This window comes from Amyelois transitella, chromosome 10 (genome assembly GCF_032362555.1).
Source record: "Amyelois transitella isolate CPQ chromosome 10, ilAmyTran1.1, whole genome shotgun sequence".
In the NCBI taxonomy this organism is placed as follows: Eukaryota; Metazoa; Arthropoda; class Insecta; order Lepidoptera; family Pyralidae; genus Amyelois; species Amyelois transitella.
Genome location: NC_083513.1, coordinates 9,068,375 through 9,085,751, shown reverse-complemented (window position 1 = coordinate 9,085,751; position 17,377 = coordinate 9,068,375). Strand labels below are relative to the sequence as shown.

Genomic DNA, 17,377 nt, shown 5'->3' with positions numbered 1-17,377 from the left:
TAAGAAGATTTTTTTTTTATGTATGAGAAGATTTTTTTATGTAGGTAGTTTGACGCACCCCGCATCGGCGACGGTTGCCATGTTCCTCAAGATTAGCAGGAATAACACACATATAGCAACGTCAGTACTTACCGTTTCACCATTAATTTAGTTCCCGTGGTTTAGATATTTATTTTTTGACCACCCGATACGAGATGGCGCCACATGAGAATTTAAGAAATAACGCGATTGTAGCCGCTGGCAAATTTTTTAATTAATGAAAAATTCGTTTTTCATTGATTTAGTTTCCATGGTTAAGACATTTACTTATTTGGAGAAAATAACAGGGAATCGCATTATGGGTGGTACCACTGTATTATTTTGTGGTGATTTCCGCCAGACTCTACCCGTAATAAGCCGAGGTACTAGAGCTGATGAAGTAAGCGCATGTCTCAAACGATCCATACTCTGGCCTCAGGTTAGGAAATTAAGTCTAACACGTAATATGAGAGCTCAGTTGGGTGGTAATCCTCGAGAGCAAGAATTCTCAGATGTGTTATTAAAAATCGGTAATGGTATGTTGCCTGAATCGAACGGGTTGGTGACTCTGCTAGATAACTTCTGTCAAGTAGTCACTTCGGTGGAGGAACTTATCCATTTCGTTTATGGAGACCTATCTCAAATAATTCATCACGAGGATTCTTGGATATGCGAGCGAGCAATCCTAACACCCAAAAATGAGCAACCAGCTGCTAATAATTTAAGTATTTTGAAAATAAAATTATATACCAATCCATAAAAACAGTTTTAGATAGTACCGATGCTATAACTTATCCGGTAGAGTTCCTTAATTCACTTTCGGCATCTGGACTGCCCGCGCATACAATTGCACTAAAAGTAGGCATTCCAACAATTAACGCCGCCGAAACGTTGTAATGGGACTCGCCTTAAAGTGGTGTCGCTTCATAACAATATTATAGAAGCTAAAATTCTTACTGGTTGTGCAGCTGGTGAAATTGTTTTTATACCGCGCATTCCCCTCATTCCCAACAACTTTCCATTTCAATTTAAGCGTGTACAGTTTCCAGTGGCTATATGTTTCGTGATGACAATTAACAAATCGCAAAGTCTTGGAGCAGCCGGAGTCGACCTCAGGACGAATTGCTTCTCACACGGACAGCTCCACGTCGCTTGCTCGCGGGTCACCAGCTGTGACAGTTTATTTGTGATGTCTCCAATGGGCAAGACAGCGAATGTTGTATACAAAGAGATACTTTAACTTTCCATTATTATACTTACCTTTTTTTGTCTTTAGAATTTATTCGTTTTTTAACAGCTGCGCCCCCGGGACTTTGCTTTTGTAGGAAAAATAAATTATGTTCTATTCCAGGCATTATTCTTCCCGTGTACGTAAGTTTCATCAAAATCTATCCAGTTGAACTTGCATGATTGAATAGCATCCTCAAAAACGCACTCACGTAGGCACATCTATTTTTTTGCATAATATTAGTTTATGTCAATGCAAGGCTCTTAATCTAAGCAATCTTTTTATGGTAGTGAAATTAACGCAGGCGAAGCCGCGGGCAAAAGCTAGTGCACAATAAAATGGAGAACACTTTTAAACAAACACTCATGCCCTTAACAACAAGTCATATTTGTATAAAATTATCATTAGGTATATAATATAATCTATGCTGGACACTCAACAGCTGATAAAATACCCCCTGTGGTTTAAGTTCGAATGAACAGTCATGTTTCCTCGTTATTTCTCCAAAGAACTCTTTATGTAAAACTGATTTAATTTTGGTAAAGTCAAAATCTTTATTAATTTTTTTTAATCTTCCTTGCTAATGTCGTCCCAATAAATTACCGATAATTTTTTTATTTAAACTTTCAGCCCTGCCCTAAAATACTCGTCCTAGAAGAAAAAATCAAATCAAAAACATTACAAGCATCTCAAAGAGATTAGGCTGCTCAAGTAAACAGCACTAAAGTCCCTTGATCTTCGACTAAAAGCGTTTCCTTGTAACACCAGCGCCGCCGCTCCCATTGTCATTGAACTGACAGATTCAATTTCCGATAACATAAAGTTTTCGAGACCCCGAATTACCTATATCCGAGAGTTTTACTACTCTCCAGTAATTTGTAGTTGAAATCAAACTTTAGCTTGAGGTTTGCTGTTTGTTTGGGAAAAATCTACAAATTTACTTTTGAACTTTCTCAGTTTCGTGTTGCATTTATTTATTAACGCCAATCACAACGATTTTGGTAAAGGCATTAATAATAGAGTACTAACCTTCATCCATAGACAGTTGTTCCCAAATTGCTACTTTCGTGCCAGCAGGATCGCTCAGAGACACGTACGCCAACTCCTCACGAACCAGCCTCAAGTCATGATCCAGCGCCAGAATCCAGAATGTTACTGTATCAAAAAGTAAATAAATAAGTAAATGCTTTATCGTTCACTTAAGGAGTACATTAAAAATATAAAACAGTAGTACAGTACAAAGGCGGGCAAAAGTGTCAAATTAAATAAATATAGGTATGTAACCAAAATTGTTTTCATCGAAGACAAAACTTTTGGAAAATAGTTACTAATAATCCCGGGTGGTTCCCGGCACCAATACATTTCTATGTATACATACTCTTTCTCATGGATGTCGTAAAAGGCGACTAAGGGATAAGCTTACAAACTTGGGATTCTTTTTTAGGCAATGGGCTAGCAACCTGTCACTATTTGAATCTCAATTCTATCATTAAGCCAAATAGTTGAACGTGGCCATTCAGTCTTTTCAAGACTGTTGGCTCTGTCTACCCCGCAACGGATATAGACGTGACCATATGTATGTATGTAATAATCCCTTATAGGAAAGAGATAAGACGGGTAGGTACCCACATATTAAGAGTTATAATGGCTGTGCTAGCCTAGAATTTACAAATAAATGCAGCTGTCCTTAAAAATCTTCTGTGAATTAACGCCCATGGTGATTTAATTCAATGTGAATCGCGACATTAAATTAGTTTAACGAATGAAAGGTTGTATATTTTCGTGTATATTTTATGTGTTAAATGTGACGAGTTCTTTTCTTTCGAAATAAATCTATTAATGATTTACTAATAATATTCATAAAACTCGTCCCTTACTGACTACCATATATTTTTTTAAACTCATACATATTTTGTTACAACCGTAAATCGCTAACACCAAGTAAGAACATTGAAAACTTTGTCGACCTAACTTGCTTTATTGTTCAAGTTTTAGCCTAATTAATTACAAAGCTAAGTCCATACATTTACCCGACAGCTGCTGTGGAAAGCAATAAATTCTATGTTTTGTGAGTCACACTTGTATCTTGGCATCTTGGCTGTGTTTATCTCTTTTTGTGAGATGAGTATCGATTTCTTTAAGGAAAAATCTGTGAAATCATTAATCCTATTTGAAATAATGATTTAATTCGTCGCTTACATAAACTTGTAGGATTTTTCTTTCTCTATCTGTATATAAATCTCGAGATTATTACGTTTCAAGAATCACATTTATATTTTATGCTTTCATCCTGGTCATTAATTTTTGTCCAACTTTGTTTACTTTAACGTCCGCAGTTTACGGCCTGTGACGTTAAAATTCCGCTTAGAAGTTTATGTCGCACCTAAATTAACGTTTTACCAAATTGTTCCATTTATCGTCTATTTATTTCACGCTGTTTGTTCTTTTACAACTGTTCAGTAGTAATATTTTTATTACATATTTATCTCATAATCAAGTTTACTATGTTTTCGGCATTTTGAGTCCAAATTGATGATGTTGATTTGAGTCCAAATTCAATCAATGATATGTCCAAAGTTTATCGAGAGCGTCATCTAATTCAGGACATGCAAGTTTGACAGCATTGTAGTTCCACATATATGCACTAGATGGCATGGTTATGTATTTTACAGGTATGTACTGTAAATTTTATGCATTTACGATACCGTTCCTATGCAAAAGATTCTCAAAAACAACATGGAGACGACCAACTCTCCTTTTAATTTATTTTTTATAAACTTCCAACCCATGAAATTGCTTGATACTTCTTCATCCACTCTATTCGATGCGGATATCTCATTATAAACGCGAGCATACTCTAGCTCGCGTATTTGCTTGAATGAAATTGCGAATTTTGGAAAATCAAGAAGACCACTTATGAAATCGAATGTCAAATTTCAAATGTGTATCCCGCCACGGATTCCCTCATGTTACGCTATGTTATGTCCGCACTAACGGTGAGGGGAAACATCGTGAGGAAACCTGTACATTTAGGCAATTGGATGATCATAACCATCATACAATACGCGTCTAAGCTCCTCTGACAATGTTACGGAGGTCAAATAGGAGTCGCTTCCTCCGTCCCTCTTCAGAGAGGTCAGGATGTAACCGTGACTATAGCTAGGAGGAATAAGAAGAAGACTTGTTTTATACAATTTGTACTTACTTGTTTCACCCGGCCTATAATGATGCCTTGCGGGTCTGACGATAACGTCTCTCACTGGCCCCAGAAGTCTGATGACGCTGTGACTCTTAGCCGTACACTCCTCGTTGCCCAGACACCCCACCGTGGTGTGCAGGGTGCAGTGACTGGCAGGCGATGACGGGATCTTGAGAGGAATGATGCCGTATCCTGAAACAAGATGAGGAATATTAATAGAACATACATACATACATATAGTCACGTCTATATCCCTTGCGGGATACAGAGCCAACAGTTTCGAAAAGACTGAATGACCACGTTCAGCCGTATGGCTTTATGATGGAACTGGAATTCAAATAGGTTGACAGGTTGCTGGCCCATCGCCTACAAGAGGAATCCCATATCCATAAGCCTATCCCTTAGTCGCCTTTTACGACATCCACGGGTAAGAACATGGAGTGGTCCTATTCTATAAAAGTGCCGGGAACCACACGGCTGTTAATTAATCAATTGTACCTGAAAAGTACAAAAGATGAACCACAATGTAACACAATTCATTTGAATATTTATATTTTTTGCATATGTATTATGAAAATATTTTTAAAAATTCATTATAATTTGTATAAATAACTTTATTGCATATACGCAACCAGATATTAATTTATTTAATACATAAATTAATTAACTTGTATGTAATATACATAAGCACAACTTTACATATATTAATAAGTATCAAAGTATTGTCGCAAACAACTCTCATTAAAAATTAAACGACTATTTGCATCCCAATCTCCCGCTATCTTATTTAGGAGATTAACGTTAATGATAACGATTATTTTAACATAACCGTTATTTAAATCGGCTCGTAATTAATTCAACGATGTCTTACGTAAATTGCTTAACTTTTCCTATTGAAAACCCGTAAACTGTTTTCTTGGAACTAATAACGAAGAAATTATATTTTTAGATGCCGTGTGGTACGCTGCACTTTACTATAGGACCACTACATAATTTTCCCATAGATATCATAAAATGCGACTAAGGGAAAGGTTAATAAACTCGGGATTCTGCTTGTAGGTGATGGGCTAGCAACCTTTCATATTAAGTCTCAATTTGGATCAAGTCTTAGGATGTCCCCTACCCCGAACACTTGATACCAAAAATCTAATTTCTGGTCTCTAGACTCCAGGGGTTTTGGCTGTACGTTGTCTGTCAGTCACTCAGAAAAAAGGGAAGAGTTTTATAAATTATTAGCGACCCACCCCGGCTTCGCACGGGTAGCATTTATCGATATAAACCTTTCTCAGAAAACCCTCTTTCTAACATTTCAAATAGGAACAAAATCTGTCCATAACTTTCCGCATTTAGCGCATACATGCAGACAAAGAAAATAACTTTATAGTATGTTGTGATAGTGATATACATTGTCACAAGTACTGAGAAATACTAGTGATAGACAATATTTAGACGCTAGTAGAGGCTCTACAGGCTACGATTTTCAAGTGCTACGAGCTGTGGCTACAAGAGTGAAGTGCCATTTAGAAGTTCACAACAGAAAACGTTTTATTTTGGGTACAGAAATAAATTTATGTTTTATATTTATACACATTTTATCAAAAAAAAAAAAACTTTTAGATAATAAGTACAAATCCCAACTTATAAATGCAAAAGTAAGTTTATTTGATTGTTTGTTGTCTCTTCACGAGTCTACTAGTTTAAAGATTGTTGATCGGTGGTTGAAGATTGGTAAATCTTCTAGATATTTTTTTTTTGTATATATTAATAATCTGGACAAGGACAAAGGGTCTTTCATCCCAGTGAAAAATATCTAATATGAAAAATATGTAAGCTATGTAGGTATTAGTAGAACTCAAGCGATTGTAAGACTGAAAGAAAAAAGAAACAATATGATTAAAGAAATAAATTATTTTATGTTTTTGTATTAAAAAAGTTTAGAGCATCTTTGTTCTTCATAATTAGTTACTCAAACGTTTTGTGGACTAACAATTTCGTGGGAAAATATTTGTTGAAGGCATTTTAATTTTGTTCTGTTCAAAGGCAGGTAAGAGTAATTCCAAAACATAATTATTCATTCAATCATCAGAACAAATATTAAAATGGCAAATTGTACATAGGTACTTTTACCACATCATTTTATTAATTGTAATTTATTAAGTACTTCTTGTAAATAACATTCTACCATAAGAGACAAATAATACGTTTTATTATAGGTAGTCTAATTTGTTAGGAAACACAAAATTGAATAAATTACCAACCAAAAATTTTACCTTGGAATAAAAATATTTAAATCAAGAACCAACTTATCTAAAAAATCTAAGTCCTGTGCCGATAATCTGCAGATTGAAACATTAATCCCACTAACGACAACAATAAAAATAATCTAAAAAGGTACCAACCGGACGTTTTTCTTTATTAATTTTGGTATTCTTAATTAAAACAATTAGCAAAATCAAAACACAAAATTTATCACATTACAAATGCAAAACATTTAAATCAAGAACCAACTTAACTAACAATTCTGAGTTCATTACCGGTAACCCACACATCGAAACATCAGCCCTGCCAACAACCACAATCTACCGAGCTCTTACTCCTAATTAAAATCAAACTGAAACTGGCTATAAATTAAAACCACTGACAGAACGAGAAAGCGACAAAGACTGGAGTTGCTTGAACATTGCAGGTGAATACATTGACATAATATAAAGTGGAGAGCGAAACTTAGTATATTTTCGAATAATGATTAATGTTAAATGAATAATGAAAAATGAATGAATTAATGTTATTTGTTTTCATAGAATTTTAGTTAATTTGTAAGAATATACGTATGTGTGCACCTTTAATTGGATTTCATGTTAGACTTAGTACCTAATAAATATGTATATGTAAATTGTACATGTATATGTAATCTGTTGGTATTCCTTTGTTAGATATAAAGAAATAGAATATATTTATTATATTATTTTATATTTAACTTAAATAAGAAAATTTATCCTAATTTGAATAAAACATAAAAATACACTATTAACAACAATAACAATAGTGTTTTACTTTCCATCACCTAATAAAATTCTATGAAGAAATAACTAAAGATGTATGCATACGAAAATGAAACTGACAAGCAACTGGCTGTAAAATCACCAGCTTTAAAATTTCAAAGTTAAATTCTTATGGAAATCGTTTTTTCAAGGCATCACAGCTATTTTTCTAGCGTGCTATGATAATCAAGAGAGTATTATGTTATTTAAAGTTTAAGTATTAACGTTCATCATCTACTGCTTATATTATCATTGGTCTACTTCCTGGAAAGCATCTGCGTGGAAATCACCGAAGCTTGAATTGATAGCGAACCGGCAGGATTCATGGGGCCTAGTCACGGTACAACTGACTTTATACGTCGATACTCTGTAACTTAACAGTGTTATTTGTCACCCCACTGCGCAGGAAGTAGGAGAATGTTTATAGTTGGTTTGTAGGATTTTTATGTATAACATACAAATACAAAAAAGAATATATAAAAATGAATAGGAACACTCCATCTTTTTCCCATGGATGTCGTAAAAGGCAACTAAAAAATAGGCTTATAAACTTGGGATTCATCTTTTACCCATCACTATTTGAATCTCAATTCTACCATTTAGCCTAACAGCTGTACGTGGCCTATCAGTCTTTCAAGACTGCTGGCTCTGTCTGCCCCACAAGGGGTATAGACGTATATGTTTTTAAATCTGCGCCGTAGTATGTCACGCGCGACTCCGTTTTTATCGCGCGAAGAACAATCGCTGTTTCGCTTTTTATTATGTCTTAAGTCGGGACAGCAATAGTTTTGATAACTGAATTGATTATTTATGTGGCGGAGTACAATTAATTCAAGAACACGAATCAGGACTAATTATGTAAAATAATCGAAGTAATTACACGAATACATGAAGAGATGACTGTCTAACTCCCGTTGACGCAATAGATGATCTATCAAAAGGGAACAAGTTTGCATCTCGGTCTTGTGGAGACGAAAAATCCTAGAATACCAGTAATTTCTTCCATACAGATTCTAAAAGTCAATCAAGGGTAAGGCTAGTGGGCTAGCTACCTGTCACTATTTCAATTCCGTCGTTAAGCCATATAGCTACCCTGAAGGGAAGACGACGTAATTATATTTAGTGTATGTTCAAAGAAATTTTCTAGTTAAACTATGTATTTCACGCGTTCTTAGTAAGCTATAAGCAAAAACTAGTTTATATACGTATCTGCACTATAATATTATAAAGCTGAAGAGTTTGTTTGTTTGTTTGTTTGAACGCGCGAATCTCAGGAACTAATGGTTCGAATTAAAAATTGGTGTTGAATAGACCATTTATCGAAGAAGGCTTAAGGCTAAATAACATCACGCTGCAAATTTAAGGAGCGAGAAAGAAATTAAAAATGTTAAAAAAGGGGGAAAATCCTTGAGGGTTTCAATAATGCCCAATATAACTATTAAAATCAATAGAAATAATTCATTGCATCGGCACAGACATCGATGTTCCTGTATCCAAGTAGACTTATTTGTTTATTCGAATGGCGTTGAATGTTCCTTTGTGTCCCACTTTTCCAGACCAGTTTTGACATTATTTCCATTTCAACAATTGCAATGTTGAACCAATTTCATAACACGATAGGAATATTTGCTTAAGAGACGGTAACCTTTAAATTTGTGATAGGAAAATAAAAGATACTTATATCACGTCTTAATTCCTCACGGGGTAGACAGAGCTGGTTATCTGGAAAAGAGTCAAAGATCACGTCAACTTAATGATGGAATTGAGATTCAGCGGGGCTAGTATGGCACGCGCGATGACGTTTTCATCGCGCGATATACTATCGTTGTTTCGTTTCACGTCGTATTAAAAAGCGATTGTTTATCGCGCGACAAAAACGGCGCCTACGCTGATGGCAAAAAAAATATCTTATATATTTAAGCTTATGGCTTTTATTACTCTCCAGATGTAACTCTACTTACTGTTTTATTTCTAATTCCATAAGAACACTATTCCTGTTCTAAGGCATTTTGTATGTGTTTCAGTTGAACTACAATAAAATAATATATCTAATGTTATCCGTTTATCCGTTTATCCGTTTCCGTGTGGTTCCCGGCACGAATAGAAAAAAGAATAGGACCACTCCATCTCTTTCCCATGGATGTCGTAAAAAGCCTTATAAACTTGGGATTCTTCTTTTAGGCGATGGGCTAGCAACCTGTCACTATTTGAATCTCAATTCTATCTTAAAGCCAAACAGCTGAACGTGGCCTATTAGTCTTTACAAGACTGTTGGCTCTGTCTACCCCGCAAGGGATATAGACGTGATTATATGTATGTATGTAATGTTATCCGTAATGCATTTGCTATAAAGTCGATAATGCACCAACAACTGCGTTATTATATTACGCCGATGTTTTCTTCTAACCAGTCAACCGAAATCATATGAAATAGAATTAGGAACGACAATGAAATTATTTCCAACATAGATGTGCCAGTATTTTTGTCATAAATTGTATTCACAAAAATAGTAGACACGTCAGGTACATACGCGTCTACTGATATAAAAACATACGAACATACTTACATACATACAATCACGTCTTTTTCCCTTGCGGAGTAGACAGAGCCAACAGTCTTAAAAATATTGTTTTTTTTTAACAACATTATGTTTTTCTTCGACCAGCAAGACCCCTATATTATCCTCTGTATTGCAGACTCAGGAGGACAAATGGAGATTACCGGTCTGTTTCTCCAAATGTATCATCAATTTAGTCTTATTGGAATCATAAAAAGAGAAAAGAGTTGAAAGGCAGGCACCTCACTTAACTCCACCGACAAAAGTTTGCCTTCCTTTTTCTTTGCATGATCCTTAATCAAATTATGATGAAATGGTATCATTCTATCTACAAAAATACAGACATAAAATCACGACTCATATAATGCAAAGACCGTTGGTTCTGTCTTCCTTGCAAGGGATATAGATGCGATATGTATGTCTGGAATCACGCCTCTTCCCCGGAGGAGTAGGTAGAGACTGCATCTTTCCACTCGCCAACCCTTGCATAATTGTTTCGCTTCATCCACATTCATAACTCCCTTCATGCAAGTTCGTTGGTTTACGATACTCCTAACTCCTCTCCTATCTATATCTGTATTATAAACAGGAAGCAATTTGTCTCCCTATTCCCGTAAATCCCTCAAAGTAATTACAAAAGTATCCATCGACGACGCCCACCAAAACAAATTCAATTAAAACTTCCACTTTAGAATTGAATCTGTTTACTATTTATGGAATCAAATATTGTGTACCTGGTTTAGAATAAGAAGGCAATTGGTTAGTTGTTTCTGTGTTTAGGACAAAAATAACTAACGTACTTTATGTTGAATAAAATTAATTTTGTTTGTGTTTTACTATCTAGACATTCTTATTTATTTATTTAAACGTCAAAAATTTTAAGGTGATTTGGTATCATATATATGGATAATACTAAGTTTATACTTTTCCGAATCTTTTATTATCTAAACTCTATAGTCTTATTTACATGCAGCCTTTAGATGTCCCTCTATATTGAAGTAAATAGATAAAAAGGTAGATACTACTAATAATTGACTGAATTAAATCGTGAGTTGAGCGTTAGTCATAATTGCATTAATTTCAAAGTCAACAAAATAAAAAATAAAAATTGATGGACAGCTAGATTATTTAGAAGTTACTTCTTTTCATGATGGGCTTCAGAAAATCGGCTCCAGTTTGGTGGAAAACAGCGAAAATAAACCCGCACCGACGACGCTAACTATATCGAAGGAACTTTTTTATTTTATGGAAAAAGTTCAGCTGGAATAAAAATAGAAGTAAAATGCCAGCTTCAATAGTGCTTTGTCAGTAAATGTGTTTTTATGCCTGATAGAAGAACTATTCATAAAAATAAATATTTAGACCAACTTACTCATAATTTTCAACATACATATAGTCACATCCTATATCTTTTGCGAGAAAGTCAGAGCCAATAATCTCGAAAAGACTGAAAGGCCACAAGGAATTGAGATTCAAATAGTGACAAGTTGCTAGCCCAATCTAAAAGTATCTTAATAAACGTCAACGCTCATTTCTCGTGTTTACGGGGTGGATAGAGTCAATAGTCACAAAATTTGAAAGTCACGTTTAGCTGTATAAGCTACAAGTTGCTAACAAATTACATAAAAAATAGTCACTAGTAAGACTTTTTGTTGATTAACGCTTATATATTATCTAAGTTTTTTCTTCACAACCACTCTATTAGTATGAAATCACGGTAAGAACTATGGCAAATGCACAGAAACAAAAAATGAAATGAAATTTACGAAAGTGCAATAGCCAAAAGCCCATTTACTATGATTCATTGATTCTTGAAAAATTTCAAGACACCAAGTAAATATATTTTCTAAGAAAGTTTCGTATAAAATTTTCAGTACTCTGTCGCGATGAAACATAAAAATTTGAAGACTTGTGCACTTTCTTGAGTATTGACATTGGAGTGAAGCCATTTCTGTGAAAGAAAAATATTGCCAGCAGGTAGACGTTGCCAAGTCCCTCATTGCAGTAAATGTGACGAGAATCTGTCTAGAAATTTCTACAAGGTAGTTATTTTTAGCTATTTAGCCGAGTTTTTGCTCGTTAGAGGAAACATTATGTGGACTTTGATGAAAATTTCAGTAGAACTGCTAGATAAATGGTAATGGTTTGAATGAGATCTTTCAAATAATTGTACATATTATATAAGGATAACGCTACCTCGGAGAGGTCAGACGGAATTTAAATCTAAGACGGATCTAAACCAATCAAGAATCGTCGTCATACTTTATACAATTCCCACGCTTCTCGCGAGAGAATGGAGGCCGCTACCAAAACCAAAGCCAGAATAATGATTTCTGTAGCAGTGTAATATTTATATTCGAATCAAATTTTTGATGCCTCCAGCTCTTTAAGTTCTGTATTAAATCTGTCAGTTCACCAAGTCCTTTAAATCTGCCACTTATCTCTTTTTTCAAGACGACTTCCATAATAAACAAATTTACATAAATACAAAGCAGCAGTGTGCGACTTAATATTTTGTTCGGAAAAAGTACTTTGCATAGGAATCTGATATTGGCTTTGTCTGAACGCACAAACAAGCACAATTTTATATTCAAAAGCGTTCTGGAGGAAGCCATTGAACGGAGGAACAATAGTATTTTTTTAGAAAACAGTACAAACGACTCCTCTAATTCCCTTTGCAATTTCTTACTGAATTATAGCAGAATTTATTGATTTTAGTAATTTATTATCAGATTCCATGTCTTTGATGTGCTAATAATTATTTTATTCTGATACGTCTCGAAAAGGCGAAGTAAAAACGATTTACGATTGATCTGTACTGTGACGACAACTGATTTGACGATTATGACTTGAAAATTAGTAGCACTGATTTATAATTAATTTTAGAAGGACCATCCAGGATAAGGCCGTAAAACCAATTGGGAAAAAGTCTGCTCTGAACATTTTAACTCTATGATAACGATTGAGTTGCCATACCATTTATATGTTAATGTGACTTCAGTCCCCTGGCATTCGAAGTCAATCAGCCTTTGTACGCATGATTGTTATTTTAGACCACACAACCTACTTACTCAGCGTTTGACATTATTACGTTAAATTACTCGTACCTTGGTCACTGCTTGATTAAAATGCTTAGAGAAAGAACAAGACATACGAGGTTACTGTAGTTTCGTCTCATACTGTTTGTGGATGATTTACGAATTATAGTTTTCGGATAGTAACATGAGTAATTTTGTGAAAAAGTATGCTCAAATTTTATCAGGGTGATGTACGTCTTTTTGAAATGACTTTTAAAATTAAATCAATATTATTGTCCCAGCATAACGCATGCGATTGAATGTTGTTAAGCTTCCAATTTTCAATAATAAGGAATAATTTTAACTATCCTACAAAATTTCGAATAGTTCGTGTTTTTGGAAATTCACAGTGTGTACCTACCCTAATGGGAAACAGGCGTTAATACCTACCTTATTTATTTTTCTATAGTTAAGGACACGTAAGTTGACTAATGCAAAGTACAAGTATACAGACAAAAAGGTGACAATAAAGACATTTACATTTTGTCATCTAATTCTAGAACTTCTTATAATGTTAGGGATTTACATTTTGACGACAAAATAGCAAAGTCTATACTTAAAATTATCAGCTCTATGGCGTTTATATGTTAATGTAGCCTTTGTCCCTTGACATTCCAAATCAATTAACAAAGGTGTGTGCGATTGGGAAGCAATCAAATCGTGTTGTTCGAACAGCAAATGAAACTTCATATTTGAGAATCGCAATTAATTTTTGCTTTGATAATGGTGAATAAATGTCCCTACTTATGACTTATGTTTTTACTATATTGATTCTTTCTTCAAGAAAACTAAAGCTGATGGTTCTTTAAATGATTTATCAAACTTATAATGTTTCAACTATATTGATTTGATAAACTTAGTAGTATTCATATTTTTAAAACTTGCTGACATAACCACTTGTTATCCCATGTATTATTAATTGGTTAGATTAGCAAGTTTCACACACTATGGGCAGTTAGGAAATCTTCTTAGTTTACATTATTTATACCCTAGACTTAACGGTTGTTTTCTTAATTAAAAACAAAATGACAACGTCTCTTATGAATAAGTGGCATTGCACCTCTTTTGTATCTCAGCATTCCATTTCGCGTTCACAGCTAGCATTCAAAAGTGCGGGTAGACATAAAAGCGAAAGCTCTTTTATTTCTTTAACGTAATTTCCTCGCGGTGTCGTGAGATAGCGCAGCTGTCACCCAGCCAAGTACGACGGTTCGTTAGGCTCAGAGTAAATCCGATTTCTTTTGGAATTAGCAATCACTTTGTACCATTAACACCTGATGTTGAGAATCGTTGTTGGGTACGTGAGTAATGATGCGTGTTCGATTTATTGATTCGGCAGCGTTAAACGAATTATGTCAACAAATCCAACCAAGGGGACCCGCTTAGCTAAAGGTCTAAATCGTGTTCTGTATTCCAATAATATAATTTTAATCTTTTGATAAAAATTATATTATTGAAGATTGCTCATTAAAAAGCCACACATTTTGAAAATGTATAAAGTACGGACAGAAATTGTATGCCAGAGTTAAACTAAGATATTAGAAAAATAAGTGACGCTCTCATTAGATTTTAAATTGAGCATTCCCTTTGTCATAATTTCCATTTTTTTTTCTTTCCGATAGACGTACAAATCCTTCTATGCTTTTATGATTTAAGTACTTGACTAACTAATAGAAATATTTAGCATAGCTTTTATCTGTACAGTGGCTTCAATTAGAAAATAAATGATTTATTCGTTTACGAACTTGGTAGTAACGAGGGATAAGTAATAATATGTATGTATGTATTTACATACATACATATTATGATCATCACATCTTAATCTTTCAAGAAGTACACAGCGCCAACAATTTTAAATACGTCTGGAATACCACGTTCAGCTGTATGTTAATATTTTTGTACTCTAAATTAATCATTTATAGCATCAATTGGCCCAAAAAATTTGATTCCGTTCAAAATCGTCCACTGTATTTACACTGACGAGATATCGCCAGTCTAAAACTGATCATTTAGCTCCAACCACATCATTACGTGGTTCGGAAATCAGGGTGTTAATAGCTCAAAGCGATTGGCAATCCCCTCAAAGATACGGGCTTAATGAATCGTGATTGTAGACGCGATAGCGCACCAAATGACGGGCTTTCCTGATTCAGTTTATTTGAAGTTTTTTTTTTGATATGGTTCTATTGAGCTGATAGACTCTTAATGATAGTTTTAGCCAAATGTACAGATGGTCATCATTCCCATGTGGTTCCAGGCACCAATAGAAAAAGAATAGGACCACTCCATCTCTTTCCCATGGATGTCGTAAAGGCGACTAAGGGATAGGCTTATAAACTTGGGATTCTTCTTTTAGGTGACAGGCTAGCACCCTGTCACTATTTGAATCTCGATTCTGTCGTGGTCGTGGTCTATCAGTCTTTTTGGGACTGTTGGCTCTGTCTACCCCGCAAAGGATATGGACGTGATTGTATGTGCTCATCAGTCTCTTTTACAACTTCTCGCTTATTGAGTCGGTTAAGACATACTTCTTGCCTTTGCTTTGGCATATAAATCAACTGGCATTGTTAACTACAGCAAGGTTAATTTAAAGTTCAAATCTCACCTAAACAGCTTCATTGACATCTCTATCCTTGCATGTTATACTTACTTACACTCAGCCATAATGCATCGAGTTGTCGAGTCCATTTTTAGACATTTAAGTACATATATCTTTGTCTTACTTAGCAGACAACATACTCGTATTCAAACGGAATCAAGTTCCAGCGATAAATTTTATACAATTCAAAGAGAGTGTGTATTTCTCCGTCTAACTGCTACATTTTTAAAGATTTTTTTTTATTTTAAAAACCGTAGTGATTACGAAAACAATCGCCAAGCTGCGGGGCGTCGCAGTTCAGACATGGTTCCGGCGGTATCGCGACGTAGATAAATGTACTGACGCGCTGACGCACACTTTTCTTTTACTTTAAGCTATAACTAGATTGAAATTATTTTTATTTGGATAACTAACAACCATTTTTTACAATATATATGCAATACAAAATGTCAATTATAGATTATATAACTAATAACATGATTATCCGATCAAACAGTTTTAATTTAAAAATTGAAGATTTTTTTTAATAATGCTTTTATGCGCCTTTATTTAATAACGTCAGAAAAGCTTTTGTCTGTTGCTTTGCTCTCATGGACGTAATTAAAAAAAAATGGTTTATTTCGGTAAGTAACACATTTACAATAGATGGTAGTTGGAGTCCACTTTTAGGTATGGAAATACCTGTGCCAGTTGTCCGTTAAAAACGAAGTTGCCTCTTCTATAATACTTGGGGTTGTTAAATACATATATTCAAGTACCTATTTACACAAATCTTGAAAATCAGTCCAACGATTTAATCGTAAAAGTGAAACATAGACATGACCGACTGATAGACAGACTTTCGTTATCAGTAGCGTAATCAGAATTTACTTTTCTCTTAATCAAAAACAACTTCAACAATCAAATTTCAACTAATCGATAAAACAGTTCACAACAAAACAAAATCCAAAACATTAAAATTTTATTCAACAAACTGGTCTTGTACAAAAGTTCATTGAGTTTACATCTGTTTGCCAATAACTCGAGTTTTCAATAGAGCAGTCTGCATGAAATGAGATTTTTACTACAGTAGCAATAAATTGTAGAATCCGATATGACGGCACGAGCTTGGAATATATTAATAAGAATGGGAATATTGTAAACCAACATGAGAGATATTGTGAAAACGTATTTTGTTCATAAATATATAAACTGGACTTGGGGCCTAGGCGAACCTACTCCTTGATCAAATCAGGGACGTCCTGGCAAAAGGTCAGGTCAAGAGTACCCAAAACCGACGAGCTTGCATGAAAATAGTGAGGAATGAGGATGAAGCATAAGAAGTATGCAGGGATTGTGGCAAGTGGAAAGATGTAGTCGATACCTACACCTTAAGGACAGAGACGTGATTTTATGTATGTAAGAAAATATTTTTTTTTTATATTAAAATACACTTGTCCTGGTTGTTTTTGATCGCAGTGTGTTCTTGCTTCGCTGCCACATGTCCCAAAGTGGACAAATTAAAGCCTAAAGCCTGGGTCAGGTCTATACGTGGTTTTTTTCTTACAGAGAAAGAAAGAGATATTAAATGAGGCAAGCATATTCGTATCGTGGTTATTCATGAAATTTTACATAGTGGTTCAATTCACTCCTTTTTCTTCTTAAATTTCTCCGTAGCA

General features: G+C 34.6%; 1 protein-coding gene across 1 annotated transcript in view; it reads right to left on the bottom strand.

Annotated features, from left to right (window-relative positions):
- Positions 1-17,377, bottom strand: part of LOC106133074 (C3 and PZP-like alpha-2-macroglobulin domain-containing protein 8) — a 97,082-nt gene that overhangs the window by 63,374 nt on the left and 16,331 nt on the right. The window contains exons 3-4 of the mRNA XM_060946334.1: positions 4,452-4,637; positions 2,276-2,401 (exon numbers count right to left, since the gene is read on the bottom strand). Coding sequence (XP_060802317.1) covers positions 2,276-2,401; positions 4,452-4,637 — 312 coding nt within the window. The remainder of the gene's footprint in view (positions 1-2,275; positions 2,402-4,451; positions 4,638-17,377) is intronic.